The 19,431-nt window shown below is 42.7% G+C and overlaps 1 protein-coding gene across 1 annotated transcript in view; it reads left to right on the forward strand.

The window, feature by feature from the left end:
• The first annotated feature begins 16,034 nt into the window (after nucleotides 1–16,034).
• The window catches only part of LOC126176146 (uncharacterized), a 36,163-nt gene continuing 32,766 nt past the window's right edge, over nucleotides 16,035–19,431 (forward strand). Inside the window, exon 1 of the mRNA XM_049923287.1 lies at nucleotides 16,035–16,214. Within this exon, the coding sequence (XP_049779244.1) occupies nucleotides 16,035–16,214 (180 nt within the window). The remainder of the gene's footprint in view (nucleotides 16,215–19,431) is intronic.

Consider the following 19,431-nt stretch of genomic DNA (forward strand, 5'->3'; position numbering starts at 1 on the left):
TTGTTACTAAAGCTTATTTTAATCGGTGCACGTCACATATCAATGCAATTTCAGTCTGACCTTATGATGCTAAGTTCGATCTTATCACCTTGGCTACCTACTACTGAGGCGTAGCTAGTACCCGGTAAATGTTGTGACTGCATACTCGTATTCTGATGTCAACTTCTTAGTAACAGAAATCCAATAAGTAGATGGACCCATAAACATATTTAATACAGGTGTAATAGTCGCATATTGCTATATGTTATAGAGCGACAATTTTTTCCATTTTCTTTACATAATGTGCCTGTGACATTCCGCGTGTCGCTCTGTCATAGTATATACTGACGGTGCAGTTAAGTAGCTTTTACTAATGTAATAAGCGTTAACCAGTAAATGGCAACACCATCAAGACAGCCACAAAAAATGTCAAATGACATGATATATACTATATGTCTCGATACACAAATGTCAATCACTTCAGCGCAACCGCACGAATTAGATAGCAGTACTGCCTTATACTTTCTGTGTATAAAGAAACTTAATACAGTGGATTCCTCATTTCGTCGGCAGAATTTTTTTTTTTAGTCGAAACATCCCGCACGTCGGCAAGAAAAGTAAAACAAATAGAAAAACGGACTCTTCATATCACTGAAAAGTGCATTTGAGGCGCCATAATGTGCACGAAAAATACAACGGAATTTACTGCCAACAATACCTACACATCAAAAAAATTTTTGCGTCACCTCGGTTCTGATAGTTCTGGAACATGTACAGAAAATTGGAATAGAGATCAACAAAAACATCATTTCCGCCCTTTTTATTGCTCATTAAAGCCACGCATTGCTTGTTGTGCCACCATACGGCGAGATCTTCAGAGGTGGTGGTCCAGATTGCTGTACACACAGGTACCTCTAATACCCAGTAGCACGTACTCTTGCATTGATGCATGCCTGTACTCGTCGTGGCATACTATCCATAAGTTCATCAAGGTACTGTTGGTCCATATTGTCCCACTCCTGAACGGCGATTCGGCGTAAATTCCTCAGAGTGCTTGGTGGGTCACGTCGTCCAAAACAGCCCTTTTCAATCTATCCCAGGCATGTTCGATAGGGTTCATATATGGAAAGCGTGGCCATGCTGCCCACTCTGGTCAAGAAATGTCTGTATCCTGAAGGAAGTCATTCACAAAATGTGCACGATGGGAGAGCGAATTGTCATTCATGAAGACGAATGCCTTGCCAATATGCTGCAAAAATGGTTGCGCTACCGGTCGGAGGATAGCATTCACGTGACGTACAGCCGTTATGGAGCCTTCCATGACCACCAGCGGCGTACGTCGGCCTCACATAATGTTATTCCAAAACAGCAGGATACCTCCACTTTGCTGCACTCGCTGGAGAGTGTGTCTAAGGCGTTCAGCCTGACACGTCTCATGACGTCAGCCTGCCACGTCCCCGACGATTGTCCGGCTGAAGGCATATGAGACACTCATCGGTGAAGGGACCGTGATGACAACCATGAGAGGTCCATTCAGCATGTTGTTGGGCCCATCTGTACCGCGCTGATGGTGTCGTGGTTGAAAATGTGGACCTCGCCATTGAAGTCGGGAGTGAACTTGCGCATCATGCAGCCTATTGCGCACAGTTTGAGTCGTAACACGTCGTCGTGTGGCTGCACGAAAAGCATTATTCAAAATGGTGACGTTGCTGTCAGGGTTCCTCCGAGCCATAATCTGAAGGTAGCGGTCATCTACTGCCGCTGAAGCCCTTGGGTGGCCTGAGCGAGGCATGTCATCGACAGTTCCTGTCTCTCTGTATCTCCTCCTTGTCCGAACTCCGAACTCCTGGTTCACTCCGAGATGCCAGGACACTTCCCTTCTTCCCCCGTTGGAGGCTCGAGTCCTCCCTTGGCCATGGGTGTGTGTGTTGTCCTTAGCGTAAGTTAGCTTAAGTTAGATTAAGTAGTGGGTAAACTTAGGGACATCAGTTGGTCCCGTAAGACCTTACCACAAATTTCCAATATTCGGCTTGTTAGGAGCCATTCCTGGCACAAAGTAACAATGCCGACGCGATCGAACCGCGGTATTGATCGTCTAGGCATGGGTGAACTACAAACAACACGAACCGTGTACCTCCTTCCTAGTGGAATGACTGGAACTGATCGCCTGTCGGACCCCATCCGTCTAATAGGCGCTGTTCAAGCATGGTTGTTTACACCTTTGGGTGGGTTTAGCGGGTTCAGCGACATCTCTGAACACCCAAAGGGACAGTGTCTGTGACACATTATCCACAGTCAACGTCTATCTTCAGGAGTTCTGGGAACCGTGGCCACGGAAAACATTTTTTATGTGTGTATTTGAAATTTAGAGGAAGTGTATACTATTTCAATATAAGTCTTATAGAATGAATATCTCAAGTATTTGCATTTTTGAGTTGTGGTTATTCATGCCGGTGTGCGATATGTTAAGCCTCTTGTAAGGAGGAGAAGTATTTATCAGTAAGTGTACGAAATCGGTAGTGGCAGGATTGTAGCCTGTAGAGAGTGCAGCTTAACGTTCCGCGATATTGCTGTTCGCCTTGCTCGTAAATACAAAAATTTCGTGGGAATATGTATTGGATGATGAATTTTCATTGGAGCATGCGCTGATATGACACTTCCTGGAAGAATAAAACTGTGTGCCATGCCGGGATTCGAAGCTGGGACCGTTGCCATTAACGGACAAGTGCACAACCAATTGAACTACCCAAGCTCCATACAGCTTTGCTTCTGCCAGTCGCTCATTCCCTACCTTCCAGACTTCACAGAATTTCTCCGGCGTAGCTTGCGGCAGTTGAAGAAAGGATGGTGCGCAGACAAGGCTAGCTAGTCTCGAAAGTTATGCTGGAAGACTTCTGTGTTCAGAAGGTAGGGAGATGAGGTACTGGCGGAAATAAAGCTGTGCTCGGATATCTCAGTTGGTAGAGCACTTGCCCACGACAGGCAAAATTTCAGGGTCCGAATCCCTTTTCGGCACACAGTTGTAACTTGCCAGGAAATTTCATGTACTCTATGAATTCAGGAAGGTAATATACAATGCTCTACAGGATCTTAACTGTTTCACGTGACTGAGACCCTAGAGGATATATATGTTTTCCCAGCCTTGCAGCAAAATACAGCCAAGTCATTTATCCTGTTTCACGAATGGGCTTCTTTGCAGCAAGATATGTATCCATAAGGAGAGTGCGGCGACGTTTAGAGCTCCACGAACTATGTGGCTCTGATGGCTCTGAGCACTATGGGACTCAACATCTATGGTCATAAGTCCACGAACTATGTGAAACATTTGCTGCAGTTTGACTCGGCAGAGGGGACGCACGGCGTCAAAGGCGTGCTTTAGTCCCGTAGTGCTCAGAGCCATTTGAACCATTTGGCGTGCTTTACAACAACATTGATCACAGCAGAACGACCAAGTCGTCTATTCATGTTTACTGTGCACTAAGACCTTGAGTTTGGGTTTTATGTGAGATGGAGGTATCCGGGTATGAAGGCTCCAAGGAGAGCTAGCATTGCCATATTGCTGTCGTCCTCGTCATATGGATGCAGATCTTGACGTGACCCTCCCGCCGGAGGTTAGAGTGCTCCCTAGGGCATGGATGTGAGTGTTATTCTTAGCATAAGCTATTTTAAGTTACTTTAAGTAGTGTGTACGTCTGGGGGCTGATGACCTAAGCAGTTTGGTCTCTTAGGAATTCACACACATTTGAACATTTTAACATCTTGACGTGATAGGAAGGGTGCCATAGGGTAAACACTCTCAGTTCTTGTTTGGAGAGCCGGTAATTTGACCACTTTATTATCACTTTTGTTTGTCTCCCGGCCACAGTGACAATCGGTAACAGCAACGATAACCAAGAACATGTATGGAAGATCGCAGCTTGATTCTCAGTTGGGGCTCTGGACACGCTACTGTCATATGTATGAATGCAACTCGGTTGCGCATGTACGGATGCCAGTACGTTCTACTTACGAAAACTAGCCAGCGGTCATCAAATAACGATGACGACCATATGACTAGAAAAAATATTGTGGGATGCTTTCGAAACGTGTTCGGCGGCTGACCGAGAACCAGATATCTATTCCAGTTTGCGGTACTGTGAATTAGTTGGTCCAAGCCATGCACGGAAATTACTCCCAAAACATGACAGAACTACCTACAACCAGATCTACTCTCTTCACATAAGGCAGTTTAAATATAATGGTTAGTATCTGACTATTGTATCATTTGAAAAGAGATAGAATCGTGACTCACCGCACGCCCATTACTCGTACTCAGTCAGCTGAAGTGCAGTTCCTGTGGTGTCTGGCCCACTGAAAAGTGCTGGTTTATGAGCTGCAGTGAGCAATAGCCTGTCTCCTTGTAGTGTACCCGTTTCCAAACGTACGTTGCATGCTGTTCTCTTCGCATTGTTCATTCGGAAACTAGTTCAGATGGACCTGCTTTCAAAGACAGGAGTAAATCCAGTCGAGTTTGGTACAAGGTGCCCTGGTTCCTCTTATTTAGAATTTTTTTACGACCATGGCCTCTATGACACATTACACATCTGGATGTGGCACAGCATTTCATGCAGATGTGTTGGACAATCAGCGTTGATACCCCAACAAGTTGGGCAACCTCATTTACAAAATGTTCAAATGCGATAGGTCGTTTCTGCCTTTTCATCGCATCTCTACGTCGACCCATTTACCGGGCCGATATCATGCGACGTACTGGCACAGCGGCACGACTTCACTCCCAACATTTACCTCAGTGGTGACGGGTCACTTGACGACTTTATAGTGTCCCGAGGCCAGGGAGGGGAGCCTATGAGCCACTATGGTGATCAGGTAATGGAGGCAACGTGTGAGCCAACAAGGCTCCAGTGAATGGCAACTGCAAGAGTAACAAGTTCTTTATTAAAGCGTCTGCATTCTATAGTTACCACGTCAGAGGGCTGGCTGGCCACTGAATTCTGCTGGACAGGCTGCTTGCAAGCCTTCTGATGCTGACGTTGAGTGACAGCTGCGTGCTGTGGCCTTGTTACCTTAGCCATTAGCGAGGTTTCCAAGTTAGCTCGACGATGCTACAGCTACGAGAGGCATCTCGGCCTCGTCACAGTAGGGGATGCCCACCACGACGAGGCACTCATCTGTGGCGACAGCCGACGGGTGGTGCACGGGGAGTGATCCGCTGCCCCTGGACAGGTGTCGACCATGCTGCCTGGGATGACCTGCCGCTCTGTGGCAGTAAGTGTGGGTGTGGCTTGCGTGGCGAGATGTCACCGTGCCATAGCCTCGTGGCGGTAACTTATAGTGGCAAGCCTAGAGGCGACGTCGTCTGGGACAGACCTGACGTCTTGGTAGAGCTTTGAGAAACAATTTGTTTATACACTACTGGCCATGAAAATTGCTACACCACGAAGATGACGTGCTACAGTCGCGAAATTTAACCGACAGGAAGAACATGCTGTGAAATGCAAATGATTAGCTTTTCAGAGCATTCACACGAGGTTGGCGCCAGTGGCGACACCTACAATGCGCTGACATGAGGAAAGTTTCCAATCGATTTCTCATACACAAACAGCAGTTAACCGGCGTTGCCTGCTGAAACGTTGTTGTGATGCCTCGTGTAAGGAGGAGAAATGCGTACCACCTTGATAAACTTCGGATTGTAGCCTATCACGATTGCGGTTTATCGTATCGCGACATTGCTGCTCGCGTAGGTCGAGATCCAAGGACAGCTAACAGAATATGGAATCAGTGGTTTCAGGAGGGTAATTCGGAACGCCGTGCTGGATCCCAAAGGCCTCGCATCACTAGCAGTCGAGATGACAGGCATCTTATCCGCATGGCTGTAACGGATCGTGCAGCAACGTCTCGATCCTTGAGTCAACAGATGCGGACGTCTGCAAGACAACAACCATCTGCACGAAACGTTCGACGACGTTTGCAGCAGCATGGACTATCAGTTCGGAGACAATGGCTGCGATAACCCTTGACGCTGCATCACAGACAGGAGGGCCTGCGATAGTGCACTCAACGACGAACCTGGGTGCACGAATGGCAAAACGTCATTTTTTCAGATGAATCAAGGTTCTGTTTACAGCATCATGATGGCCGCATCCGTGTTTGGCGACATGGCTGTGAACACACATTGCAAGCGTGTATTCGTCACCGCCATACTGGCGTATCACCCGGCGTGATGGTAAGGCGTGCCATTGGATACACGTGTCCGTCACCTCTTTCTCGCATTGACGGCACATTGAACAGTGGACGTTACATTTCAGATTTGTTACGACCCATGGCTCTACCCTACATTTCAGCAGGATAATGCTCCACCGTATGTTGCAGATCCTGTACGGGCCTTACTGGATACAGAAAATGTTGGGCTGCTGCCCTGGCCAGCACATCCTCCAGATCTCTCACCAACTGAAAACGTCTGGTCAATGGTGGCTGAGCAACTGGCTCATCACAATACGCCAGTCATTACTGTTGATGAACTGTGGTATCGTGTTGAAGCTGCATGGGTAGCTGTACCTGTACACGCCATCCAAGCTCTGTTTGACTCAATGCGCAGGCGTATCAAGGCCGTTCTTACGGCCAGAGGTGGTTGTTCTTGGTACTGATTTCTCAGGAACTATGCACCCAAACTGCGTGAAAATGTCATCACATGTCAGTTCTAGTATAATGTATTTGTCCAATGAATACCTGTTTATCATCTGAATTTCGTCTTGGTGCAGCAATTTTAATGGCCAGTAGTGTAAAATGTCCAGTATTTATATTCGGCAGTCGCACGCTTGTTGAGTATATGCGTCATTTTAGTCACCTGACCCAAAATGCCACTGTAATTTCAGTCCCCTGTCCTAAAACGCCAGTGCCACTGCCATTGTGACAAACTGCGCTTTCCCTTGCTGCACGAGTCTGCGCACTCACTCTGAGTGCCTCGCGACACAGTGCTGTCCTTTTTGCATTATTACGTCCGTGGCTCGCGTGCTTTTAGCGCTGTTTCAATACACCGCTCAGGCCCACACTATTATGCCCACACATGGCCAGTACGCTATGGCCTTGTATCAGTTCTGCTTCATGTACAGGCCTCTAAAGTGATCACTGCACAAATGTTGAAGGCGACTTGTGTTTTTTTCCGGCGTGCTTAAGTTTCAAATATCCCTTTCATCATTGGTCATGACATCGTGCACACTTTAACCTGAGACATAATTCAATAACAGACTTTGCAAAGTGTGCTTGTACTGAGACAGTGACCCGGTTACAGGACGCAGGAAGAAGGCGATGAAGCGTCTGTTGATGCCCATGCTGGCCATGGCGCTGGTGGTGAAGACGTTCCTATTGGTGGCAGTGGGGCTGATCGCCGCTGTGGCGGGCAAGTCGGCGCTGGTGAGCTTCGCGGCGCTGGCGCTGGCCGGCGCGGTCGCGCTGCTGGGCGGCGCCGGTCTGCGCGGCTCCCCGACCACCGCCTACGGCCTGCACCGGCTGGACACCGCGCCTGACGCTTCGGCCGGCCCGCAGTACATCACTCCCGCGCCGCCACTATACGTACGCTGACACTGAGGGACGCGGGCAGCCTCTCTGCATCATTCAAACTATTTTCCGATGACAATAACGCAACATTTTCCATTGACAATGACGAAACATTTCTGAACTCAGCTCGATGCTGTTAGATGTTCTATAAACCAGCTGTATTATTCATGCGGCAACCTCCCGGCTGTCCGGGTTCCTACGTCCTTGAGATTGCGCAAATTGCCGGAAATGATGGACTATCCGAAGTACACATGGTTTTTATCGGAAACTGCTATATGCTGTATAGGGTGCTTTATAGGTGTGCACCTACTCTTCTGTAGCAGAAATAGGGGGATAAACAGAAACTTTAAAGTAGTATTCCGATATTTAGTCCTTTATGGATAGAAAGAATTTATTGGACTACTATATAAGTCTGAAGGTCATAATCTTTGATAAAAACTCCTTATATCATGAAAGTAAGTGTGCGGGTTGAGATGGCAAAATAAACGATCTATTTTAGAAATCAACATCATGAATATGTTCACATTAGCAGAAACAGTACGGATATGAAATGGAAGTGTGGTATAGTCTGGGAGGCTATGTTACCTACATAGCGACCGTGTTAAAAAGGCGTCGATCCTCCAGCTTTCAGTTTGCCTGCAACAGAGCCAGTTTTACGGAATTTCGTGAGACGTTTCACCATCGCACTTTGGTTATTTGGTAGTCTATGTAGGTGGCGTTGGTTGGAAGTCTTCGCGATAACACTGTTGTTCTTCTCTCCTGACAACAGGACTATTGCAGTGTATTTGGCTTCTGACAACGCCATCGGCTTCCACATCATCTATAAGGAAGAATCTCCACTCACAGCTCGAAAATAAATACAGTTACGTTCAAACGAAAGGCACAATCGTTTTCTCGTTCAGTTCTCTGTATTCGTACGTAACACAAAAACTACGAGTTTCAGCCGAGATGGTGGCCTCCAAAATGGCCGCAATGGTGGTAACGTAGCCTCAGAAATGGATCCACTCTCCTGTCACACACTACATTACTCAAAATTAGTTTCGACAGCATCAGCATTCCTAGAAACTTCGAGCATATCAAGAGAAAAATCCATATTTCACTGCTAAGACATATAAAATGGAAGAAAGACTGAATATCTTGTAGTTGTTCCTAAAATAGCAAACTATATATTTTGCGTAAGTAACGCAGTTAACTTTGGCTCGATGCAGTTTCTATTAAAAATAAAAATAAAACAAGTAACTACCAATAATTTCACAATTTGTCAGTATCTGATAAATAGGCGTTTAACAGCAATAAACTTTCCCGTTTCATTGAGAACAAAGCTAGGCTTGAGGATAAAATTCTCTTGAATTTTGCTGCTCGTTTATATTTAATGATGTCAGACAGAAAATCAAATTACTACGAACTTTTGATAATGTTGTTCAGTAACATGCATACAAGTCACCAAACAGTTTTGCAGAAACAGCATTTAACTGAAGATGAATGATGTTTTAAAATGCTTATTATTTAATATATCTCTCGTACTTCGATAATTTATCACCAATATGAACTTTATTTATTTATTTATTACATTATTGTTGACAGAATCAAATTGTTTAATGAAATTATTAAACAGAACACAAGAACTGATTTCTTTTCTTTATTGCATTTACAGCTGCAAGTTTGAAATAACCTGAACTGGTAATAAAAGAAAGAAGGATATACAAGTAGACAACTTTCTGCTAACAGGCAAGAAGGACTTGTAGTAGCCTATGAGTTCACATTTTGGAACCTTTTTCGACTAACACTTAAAGTATCGTTTTTGATATTCAGCAGAAATCGTTAACATCTTTTACATCTGTTTATTGAGTTTGATATTTCCTTTTTTCTAGTAACTAATTTAAAACAAAATCCTTACGACGCCGTCCAATGTCATGCAACAGTTTCTACCACTCACATACACTTATGCAGAAACCATACAAGAATATGAAATTTGGAAAGGAAAATTGTAACTTTTCTAAATTAGACAGCGCTGCAAACAATACATATCACTGATATTTTAAAACCTGACTGACGAATGTTCCGACAGCCAGACAAAACAGCTTACCATGCATTTTCCTTTCACGTGTTATGTCCTCGCAAACATAAATCTCAACGTACAAGAATTTTCAGTGTGTCTATCAAACAGCACTGGAAAAACCAAACCAATTTTAATTGATGATAGAAAAAATCTTACTAAATTCTATACTATTATCCTTTTTCATATCCATCAGTGAAGTAGTAAATTTACTGGTTCAGTGATGCTTCACTGACAGTAGAAAGCACAGAACCAACAAAAATAATGAGAATAATTATGCATTGTAATTACACACTCAGACCCAGTAAAAAACGCATGGTTTGAGATACACCCTTCAGGAAAGCAAATCCTCCTAGAATAAAATTTAATTTTCTTCTCCAATCTCCTTTCAGGCAACGCCAAAAACAATTTTTTTTTTCAATTGCTTTCTATTCCTAGTGGAAGATTGTCTTCACGAAGGCCGAACTTCGAAAGCAGAATTTATGTTACTCATGTGCCTGTGCTGACGAACGAAAATGATTTCTGTATGCGAAAAAAGCCAAGCATCTTTGTCGTTCGAACTCCACATTAAACTATAGGTTTAGAATTGGCTCTATAATTCAAAGATGGGATGAATGTAAGGACATACAATCTTCATTAGAACAATGCGTATGAGAGCTCTTTAGTGGTCGAATCACATCCCATGTTAACGCCTGCTTTGCCGTTATACCAACGTAGTAACTGAAGAAGACAATAAACACACGCAAGGTGTAATTTTTTCAAATAGGTTTGTGTTTCAGAGAGAGCTAACTATGTGTCCAATGGGAAGTTTTCTGAAGCAGTTTTTATTATAATCTGTAATGATCAGAAAAATGTTTAAAAATGGTTAATAATTTACAAATTATATACAGACACTGAGATCTATACCCTCCACACATCCACGCACATTGTGAGTCAAAACCATAAAATAATTAACAATTTTTTCTGTGAGTGGGGCCCTACAGTTGGTAGATATTTTTCGGAACTATTTTTTAAAACCATAAGCTAGTAAATCTTTATTATTGCACCCAATTTCGAGGGTCACGTACCATTATCAGTAACTTGAGATAGATAAATGAAGAGCTTTCTGTACATGTGTGAGAGGCAAAAGATTTACTGTTGTATAAGATCAAATAATGAACTCTTACACACCAGTTATCTCTTAAACAGGGGATCTGTGTGCATGAATACATTCTGTTCAACCATACTCTACAGAACAACAATACCGGACAGTGAATACCAGACCTTAGACCATTGAGACTTGGGTGCATCATAATATCAACATACAGACAATCATGGAATCTAATGATGTATAGCACTTACACTGATGACCCCAAACAGTATGACCATCTGTTTAATAGCGTGTTAGTCCCCCTTGGGAACACAATGCGGTATTGATTCTGTATTTCATGGATTCGACAAGTCCTAGAGAGGCTTCTGGAGGTTTGTGGTACTATATCTTTACGCACAGTTTACGCAGTTCATGTAAATTATGGGCCAGTGGTTTGTAGGGGAGAAGCTGGTGCCAAACGCTGTCCCCAGTGTGTATCATAAGGCGAATTTTTTAGCAAAGACATCAATGTGAGTTCAGCATCATGATCCTCAAACCATTGTAACACCATTCCCTCTTTATGACAAGGGCAGTTATGGTGCCTGAACATTTCATTAGCGTCGAGGGAGGACACAAAACATGAAGTGATTCAGATGGTCCACAAAAATGTTCTTTTGGTTCACAGCCTTCATAGCTCCTGTAGTTACTACCGCAGGTCCCATGAAAGGGCAGCTAAAAAGCCCCCATAACTTAATAATGCCCCCACTGGCCTAAGTCCTAAGTACAGTGCATGTTTCGAGCTGCAGGGACATGGGAACCGATTTTATGCCACAGGAAACATGTCTCTTCCAACCAGTCCGACACGTCTGCATTGACTCACGATCCAACGTAGGTGGTTTTTACCAATTTCAGTCGAAACATACGATGTTATATGCTCAGCAAAGGAGCCCAACGTTCAACGAAGTGCGCTGAACTGTGTGCTCTGGAAACTTCTTCGCTGACACCAGTGCTGTGTTCTACATCACACATGCTACAGATAGTCGTCTGTCCATCTTTACAAGACAGGCAAGTCTCCAATCTCCAAGATTTGTGATGAGGCATGTACGTCCATTACCTTCCTTCCTTCAACCGTATTTCATAGATGTTCCCGACAATAGCACGTGAACAACCGACCAGGTTTGACATCTCCGAGAACCTCGTTCCTGACGCCGCGCCGTAATCTGCCGTTCATCAAAGTGGCTCATGTCAGTGTATTTCCCCTTTCGCGGTCTGCATAGCTGCTATGAAGATTTCTGATTGGTCTTTGTTCTGCTTACATACTTTCCTTACCGCGTCATGTACCAGCAACGACACCAGGTGGCATTCAGTCAAGCAGTAGGCAGTGGTCACAGTGTTTTGGATCAGCAGAGTATACCGAGGAGTGATCTTTGATGCTGTAATGGACAATAGAGCGAAATTTCTGCTACCTACAAGTAACTGCAATCTCTGCAACTGCTAAATTAAAACACAGCCTTTTTTCATTCAACTCTGTAATTTGTCTGTGTCACTGAAAAGAGCCTTCAAAAGACACCTTAAAGGACATAACATAAGTGAAACGTGAACAAATACTAACAAAAAACAACATAAACCACTGTCATGCATCAGGAGAAGAGGTCCAATAAATGTCTCTTCCTTTCTGTACGAATTGCAAGTAAACACGTAATTCAGCTATTTTTCGTATTTTTATTGTTATTACTGGCATATGAAGTGCTCAAAATATTGGTACTAAGCAGTGATACAGGCTAAAAAGCGATTCTGGACGAACAATACTGCACGCTGTGTTTCATCGCAATGCAGGCAGAGAAGCTCATTTATTTTGGTGCCATCGGTATTTCGTTGTAGAGCTGATTATTCCCACACACAAATCTCCAGATGAGTTAAATATGGCGACAGCGTAGGACCATTTTTTAAATTAATTTCTGTCACTTGACCATTAACTGTTCATTTATTTTACACAATCAGATTTCGGCCTTTGATGCTACTTTCAGGTACATGTTGAATCGAAAATTAATAAAGTATGCACATGATACAAAGTAGGACATAGAAACAGGCGGTTATTAGATATTAGCAAATGTTACTTACTTGTTGATTTTTTCCTTTATTGTAATTTCACGCCCCTGCCTGACATGGGCAGGAGAAGGGTGGCAGCGGCACAATCCGCCGCTCTTCAGCCGAGTGGCTTTACAAAAATATAAAAATATAAAATAAGGGGAATATGTACATATAAAGGGGGATATAACCACACAGTAAGTGAAGATAATGGAAGTTAAAATATCCACTAACATGGGGACATTCACTGGAGGACAGTTAAAAAAGTCGACATAAAGTTAAAAGGTTAAAATAACACAGCTGGCAAGTTGTGGGGCACTCAAAATGCACTGGAGTCACACACATGAACGGCGGACACTTAAAAAACCTTTGTAAACGATGGAGCAAACACGAAGAATAAAAACCACTGGTAGGGTCCTGCCGAGGGACGGGAGCCCTGAGAGGAGGGACAAAGAGGGGAGGAAGTTGCAGTGGAGGGTGCTGGGAGGAAGAGGAAAAAGGGGAGATGGGGCGCACCAAGAGGCAGGAGACGAGCAGGGTGGGAGATGGTGAGAGACGACGAGGCAGGAGGGAACGCAGAGAAACAGATGGGGGTCAGAAAGGAAGGAGGGTTACATGTTATAATGTATTTCTGGTCTTAAAGACCAATTGTCATGTTAGAGGATACGAGTATATGTGGAAGATACATAATATGGCCAACACTGTACACAATGAGAAACCATTAACACAAATTATGGCGTATTTAACAGAAAATATATTGCTGCGACTTGTATTCCAAACAGTGACAGATATTGTAACAAAGCAGCACTATAGTGTGAGTCACATGATCCTCATTTCACCAGAGGTATTGCTAACAAACGGATGGTGAATATTATTTAACTAAATGATTGACATATCATTGCAGTACACATTCATAACAGCCTCTTACAGGTATACATTGTAATAATACATACTGAGTGTGTTAGTATAATCATTTCAGGTGTACGTAAAAATGTTTGCTCTCACAACGATCACATGGCTGCTATCCGCACGACACACGCCAAGTGGCTGGACCAAAAAATAGTTCAGAATATGAAAGATCTTGAACCAAAATTGCTGAATGACATTCTCTACACATTCGTAAATCGTGAAATTCCTTATAAAAATTCTATATGACTGTGGTACCCCACAAAGGAAAGATAATTAAGTGCAGGGCAGGTTTTATTCCCCAAACGACTCGTCTGAGGATTACCTTACGTCAGGAGAGATGTTATCCATTAACCATGGTAACATGTGTGTTACAAACAATACGTGCTTGTGAGCTTTTAGAAGTGGTTGCTTATCCATTTTTCTCACCTATCGTGGATTTTCACCTGACCTGCAGTGCGTATACTGAAGACTAATTTACACGTGCTTCTTAAATAATGCTCCATCCATAAACAATTGCTTGCATAGAGTCGGTAATTCATGTTTGCTTGTAGATATAATTCGTTGGTGTTTAGTCGGCAGTTACTGCAATAACGTCAGGCTGAACCTCAATTCAATGCCGACATACATGTTTCTAAAGAAGAATATTACAGTAGAAAAAGGATATTCACTGGCAGAGATAATCCTATAAGATAACTCAAGTAACAGCCAATCACGCTTTCAAACTTCATCAATTGTTAAATGGTGGAAGTGTTGTACTACGCTGCATATAAACATTCAGAAATTTCAGATGAATATCTTGTTGGAAAGAAACCACAAATATATTTTATGTGTTTGAAAGAAACACAGTTACATTACTACCTCTTATCGACAAAAAGTTATACAGTACAATTTCTACTTGACTAAAAATATTGCGTCACAAGGCCAAATATAAGAACTATTGACGATAATAAAAATAAACAGCTCTGTATGAAAGTCATCTACTGTCTATTTACGAAACAAAAGCATGCTTCTATGTTTCGAGCTTGTTTCTTCCAACTTCTCATCTTGTTCACATTTATAGTTGTGATGGACTATCAGTCTTCCGTCCTATTGATGCATTTGATAGAAAACTGTCATTTCAAGAGGTAACCACTATGAGTTCACTATGTGTCTCATCCTGTTTGAAACCAAACAGGATGAGATACGTAGTGAGAAATAAAATACAGTGCAGCCAGAGAAGGCGTTTCTTTATTTACAAAACCAATCGTTATTACTCTTTATTATTTGCCTATTAGTGTATTGATTGTATAATTTTTGGCATCAGTGTAATCAGTATGTAGTGCTACTGCGATACTTGCTGTGTTTAATTCTTCAACGAGTTGTTGGTACACACTATCCGTTGGTTCTTAATCCATGACAGCAAATTTTTATAGTGGGAAGTCAAACGCTTTTTCGTAACTTATGAATCCCATCTAAAGTGCTAGCTGATACTCGTCACTTCCTTCTACAATTTAGTTGTCAAACTGATATGTTCCATGAACATGATGATGATGGTGATGAGGTCCCATACTCCAAGGAGCGTAGGGGACGATGCGGGAGACCCTCACCGCTGATTAGGCAAGGTCCTAGCGGAGGTTGTTGGCCATTGCCTTCCTCCGATCATAATGGGGATGAATGATGATGTTGTAGATGACACAACACTCAGTCGTCTCGAGGCAGGGAAAATCCCTGACCCCACCAGGAATCGAACCCGGGACCCCGTGCGTGGGAAGTGAGACGCTACGCAAGACCACGGGCTGCGGACTCCATGAACATATTACAGATATTTCCAGCCAGTTTCTTAATAACATGAAGCTGCCTTATACTGCCTTTTTTATTGAGTCACACTAACGAAAATTTAATCATTAAGGTCGTCACTTCACTTCACCACTACGAAAATCCAGAGTGCATAGTAGAACAATGTATGCAATTCATGTCCGAGGTCTCTACTGTAAATGGTTTCGCTTCACTTCTTTTTGCTACAGAACCAGGAACTACCTGGGAAGATGGAATTATGTTCCCAAAGCAGGCCGGATGCTGCGGATAAGAAACTGGGAGTCGTGCTGCACTGTAGCTCGTCCGTCATCTCGCAGGAGCGGTGCCATCCCAGAGAAAATGCCGTTAGTTCCGTAGGCCCGGAAGACCGTCCTGATAGCGAGACGACGGCCTCCGTACCGCACCGCTCTGCTCTGCGTTACGCTCTGGAAAGCGACGGTGGCCGCCAAATTGGCTCATTGTATAAAAGGGGCGGCGGCGACGGCGGCGAGTCGCACTGTGCTGCGACACGCGTCACGCGCCGCTGCCCTCCTCAGAGCCGCGGCTTCGTACCACAAAACTGACAGCGAGCTGCTGGCTGCTGCCATGCCGCCCCCGCACCGCGCCTCTGACACGAGGGCGTTGCGCACTGCCACACCGTGGCTGCTCCTCTTCCTAGTGCTGCAGCCCAGCGCTGCTCTAGCACAGCACGAAGAGGATCCGGAGCAGAATGAAAATAATGCCATCGATTCGTGGTTTGGTCCAGAGCTCAGGCTAATGTACAAGGTATGGTAAAAGCCCTTATGAGAGACTGTTACTTAATAGTTGTTCAGCAGCTGCTAACAGAAAAATTGGTGTGTTATGTTTAGAACACCTTGTAGAATGTGTCAACGGTCTTGCCTCAGTGGCAATACCGGTTCCCGTCAGATCACCGATGTTCTGCGCTGTTGGGATTGGCTAGCCCTTGGACTAGTGATCGTCCGAGTCTACCGGGCGTTGCTGGCAAGGGGGGTGCACTCATCCCTAGTGAGGATAATTGAGGATGTATTTGATAGAGAAGTAACGGCCCCAATCACAAAACTGACAACGGCCGGTAGAGCGGCCATATCTACATCCAATGGCATCCGTCAGTGAGGATGACACGGTGGTCGGTCGGTGAAGTTGGATCTACCGAGACCTGTTCGGACAGAGTTTCGCTTCGAGTGTATAATGCAAACATTTACGGCCAGCAGTGCGTCACTTATTATGATATTCTGTGCTATTGCACATTGGTCGAAAAAAATTCGTTGAGAACACAGTTTCACCCCCGTCTGTGGAGGAAATCTTCAAGGGATTCTAGGTCTTATAAAGTTAACATTCACACTCTGGATAGTTATTAACTGAAATAAAATTTGGTTTCCAAGTGCTCCCGTGCAGAGGCGTGTCGATTTTTTCAAGTACTTTAATAATTCTGACATTTCGTTTAGTAGTTTCAACGATTTGTTTATTGTGTGACGGCCGCATCGCACTTATCGCTGTATATTGTACCATGATGTCCAATACTGGACTACTCCTTAATTGAAACACATTTGAAAGGGAAACGATCTGAAAATCGAGAACAAACTCAATTTTAAAATAAATAAAAAAAAGTTGGCCTCCTACGAGTATGGCTCATCCACTGAGGGTTCAGTATAAAATTATTTGTCTACTCCTCAGTTGACGATATTGACGATCTTTACCTGTTAACGGCAGTAATACTAGCAAGATACAGGTCCCAGGGACTCCAAAACTTCCGAGAATGTTTTAATTTCAAGTTTGAAGTCGGCTAACAAATGACAAACAAATATTTTTTCGTGTGATATAGTCACAAATTAATAATTTCGATTTTTCTCTGTACTTCCACTGCGAAAAATTATTTCTTGTCAAATTTCATGATTCTTGGTAACGGCAAGTACCGTATAGTTTTTGACGAGTGAATTTTAGAGTCTCAAAATATGTGACATAAATGGCCCTATATTTTGGTTACATTTACTTAGAAGCTTAAAATTGCTTCACCACCAAGAGACCATTGACCTTGCTATGTGACAGACATTTGAACTTGATACGCCAAACTGTTCCTCACTGAAAGAGTGTTAACAGACGGGCAGACAAACGTAGACATAAAAAATATTTTTTCGTGTTACATTATTACGAATTATGAATTTTCGAATTTTTTCCTTCACTTGTGCTGTGAAACCTTGTGTCTTGTCAATGTTCATGAATCTGCTTTAAAGGGAACTAGACGTTTTGATGAGTGGGTTTTCGACTATCAAAATATGTGGCATAAATAGTCACATATTTGAATGAATTGACTTAGAACCTTTAACTTTTTAGACTGCCAAGGCACTATAGACGATAAAGTCTGACATAAATTTGAACTTTATACCTCTACTTGCTACTGATAAAAAGGTTTCTTCACAGACGGACAGACAGACAGACGGACGGACAATAAAATGATCCTATAAGGATTCCGTTTTTACAGATTGAGGCACGGGAGATTAATCAAGTTTGTTCTATGTGCTTGCAGTAAAAACATTTCCTACGATTTCCAGAAAGTTGCATATCCCGTGTACCTCGAAATGTGGCGTTGATGCAACTATATTTTTTTTTTGTTCACCATTCCAGTCACGAACGTTTACTGTGAGCGCGTCACCATAATCAGTTGCACGCTATAGAGGCTGAACACAAAAATTAGATTTTGGATACATTTCAATTCAAATTTATTGCTCACTTTAGTACGTCATGATACTAAACAATTAGCTGTCGATCATTAAATCGAATGTGGCCATCTGATGATTTGCAAATTGTGGTTATTTGATGATGTGCACAGTGTTCGAAACCGATAACATAAAAGGAACAACGAAACAGTCATGAGTTGAATGGATAGAAATTTCTTTGAAACATATTTTACTGTACAACCATGTAATTCCCAAAATATCATCTGTTGATGAAATAACCTTAAATGTCGATTCATTCTATTGGCACTGTAAGCATTTCAAATATTGGTGTTAGAAACGGTAATTGGAGTAGTATGATTTGCAAAATCTAGTTCAAAGTTATTGTACATTATCCATACGACGAGAATTATGTATGTATATGTTCCATTATCAGTGGTGGTTCGTCGTTTATATTTGGTAAGAAATGTTGCTTACTTCTGCTATCGCGTGGTAAGTAGACAAAGGGCAATTCGCCTTCCTTATTACCGTCGTTTTGCGAGATTATCGTTTACAACCTGGTTTACTCTTGATAAAATTTGCGGCTACATAATGTCATTGTCTTGTTGGCCCACAAAACTAATGCATGTAATTGCAGGATTACAGTTGATGATGACAATTTTATTGCATATTCACCAATTTTTAACGGTTTGGATTCTCCGAAGATGACTGTGGAAAGCAACCGAAATTAGTTACAGTGCTTTAATTGTTTAACTAAAAAAATATATACGGTCTACGAAAAAAAATTGGATTAGTTTTATTTCATGAATTTTATTAAATTTGCCTATTACCAGACACTGCTGAGACATTTGACTCGTTATTATATGCCACACTGTTTTACATTTATATGTCCTTTGGTACTAACCAAGAAGTACCTGTGTCTGTAATTTTCTATGACATCTATTGACGATGTAAATGGTCAAACGTTTAACGTTATTCAATTATTATAGAATACCAGTAATTTTCGGTGATAAGTTTTACTTTTTCCCCCATTTTACTCTTAAACAAAGTGGGAGTTTGCAATACGTAATGTTACGTATTCCTTACTATCAAAATACCTTATGTCGAACTAGCTATTCTAGTGTTGTCACCGTTTACATAATTTCGTAACGACAGAACCGTTACATTAGCAGATACGTTACTTATCTTGCTACGGCAGTCTCATTGTCTAGGGTGTCCGTTCCTGTTTATGTTTTCCACTTGACAGATTTTTGTTTCAATAAAAGTCGCTGGAACAATTTTATTTTTTGACGACATCAGTATTTATAAAT

Source organism: Schistocerca cancellata, chromosome 3, assembly GCF_023864275.1.
Source record: "Schistocerca cancellata isolate TAMUIC-IGC-003103 chromosome 3, iqSchCanc2.1, whole genome shotgun sequence".
In the NCBI taxonomy this organism is placed as follows: domain Eukaryota; kingdom Metazoa; phylum Arthropoda; class Insecta; order Orthoptera; family Acrididae; genus Schistocerca; species Schistocerca cancellata.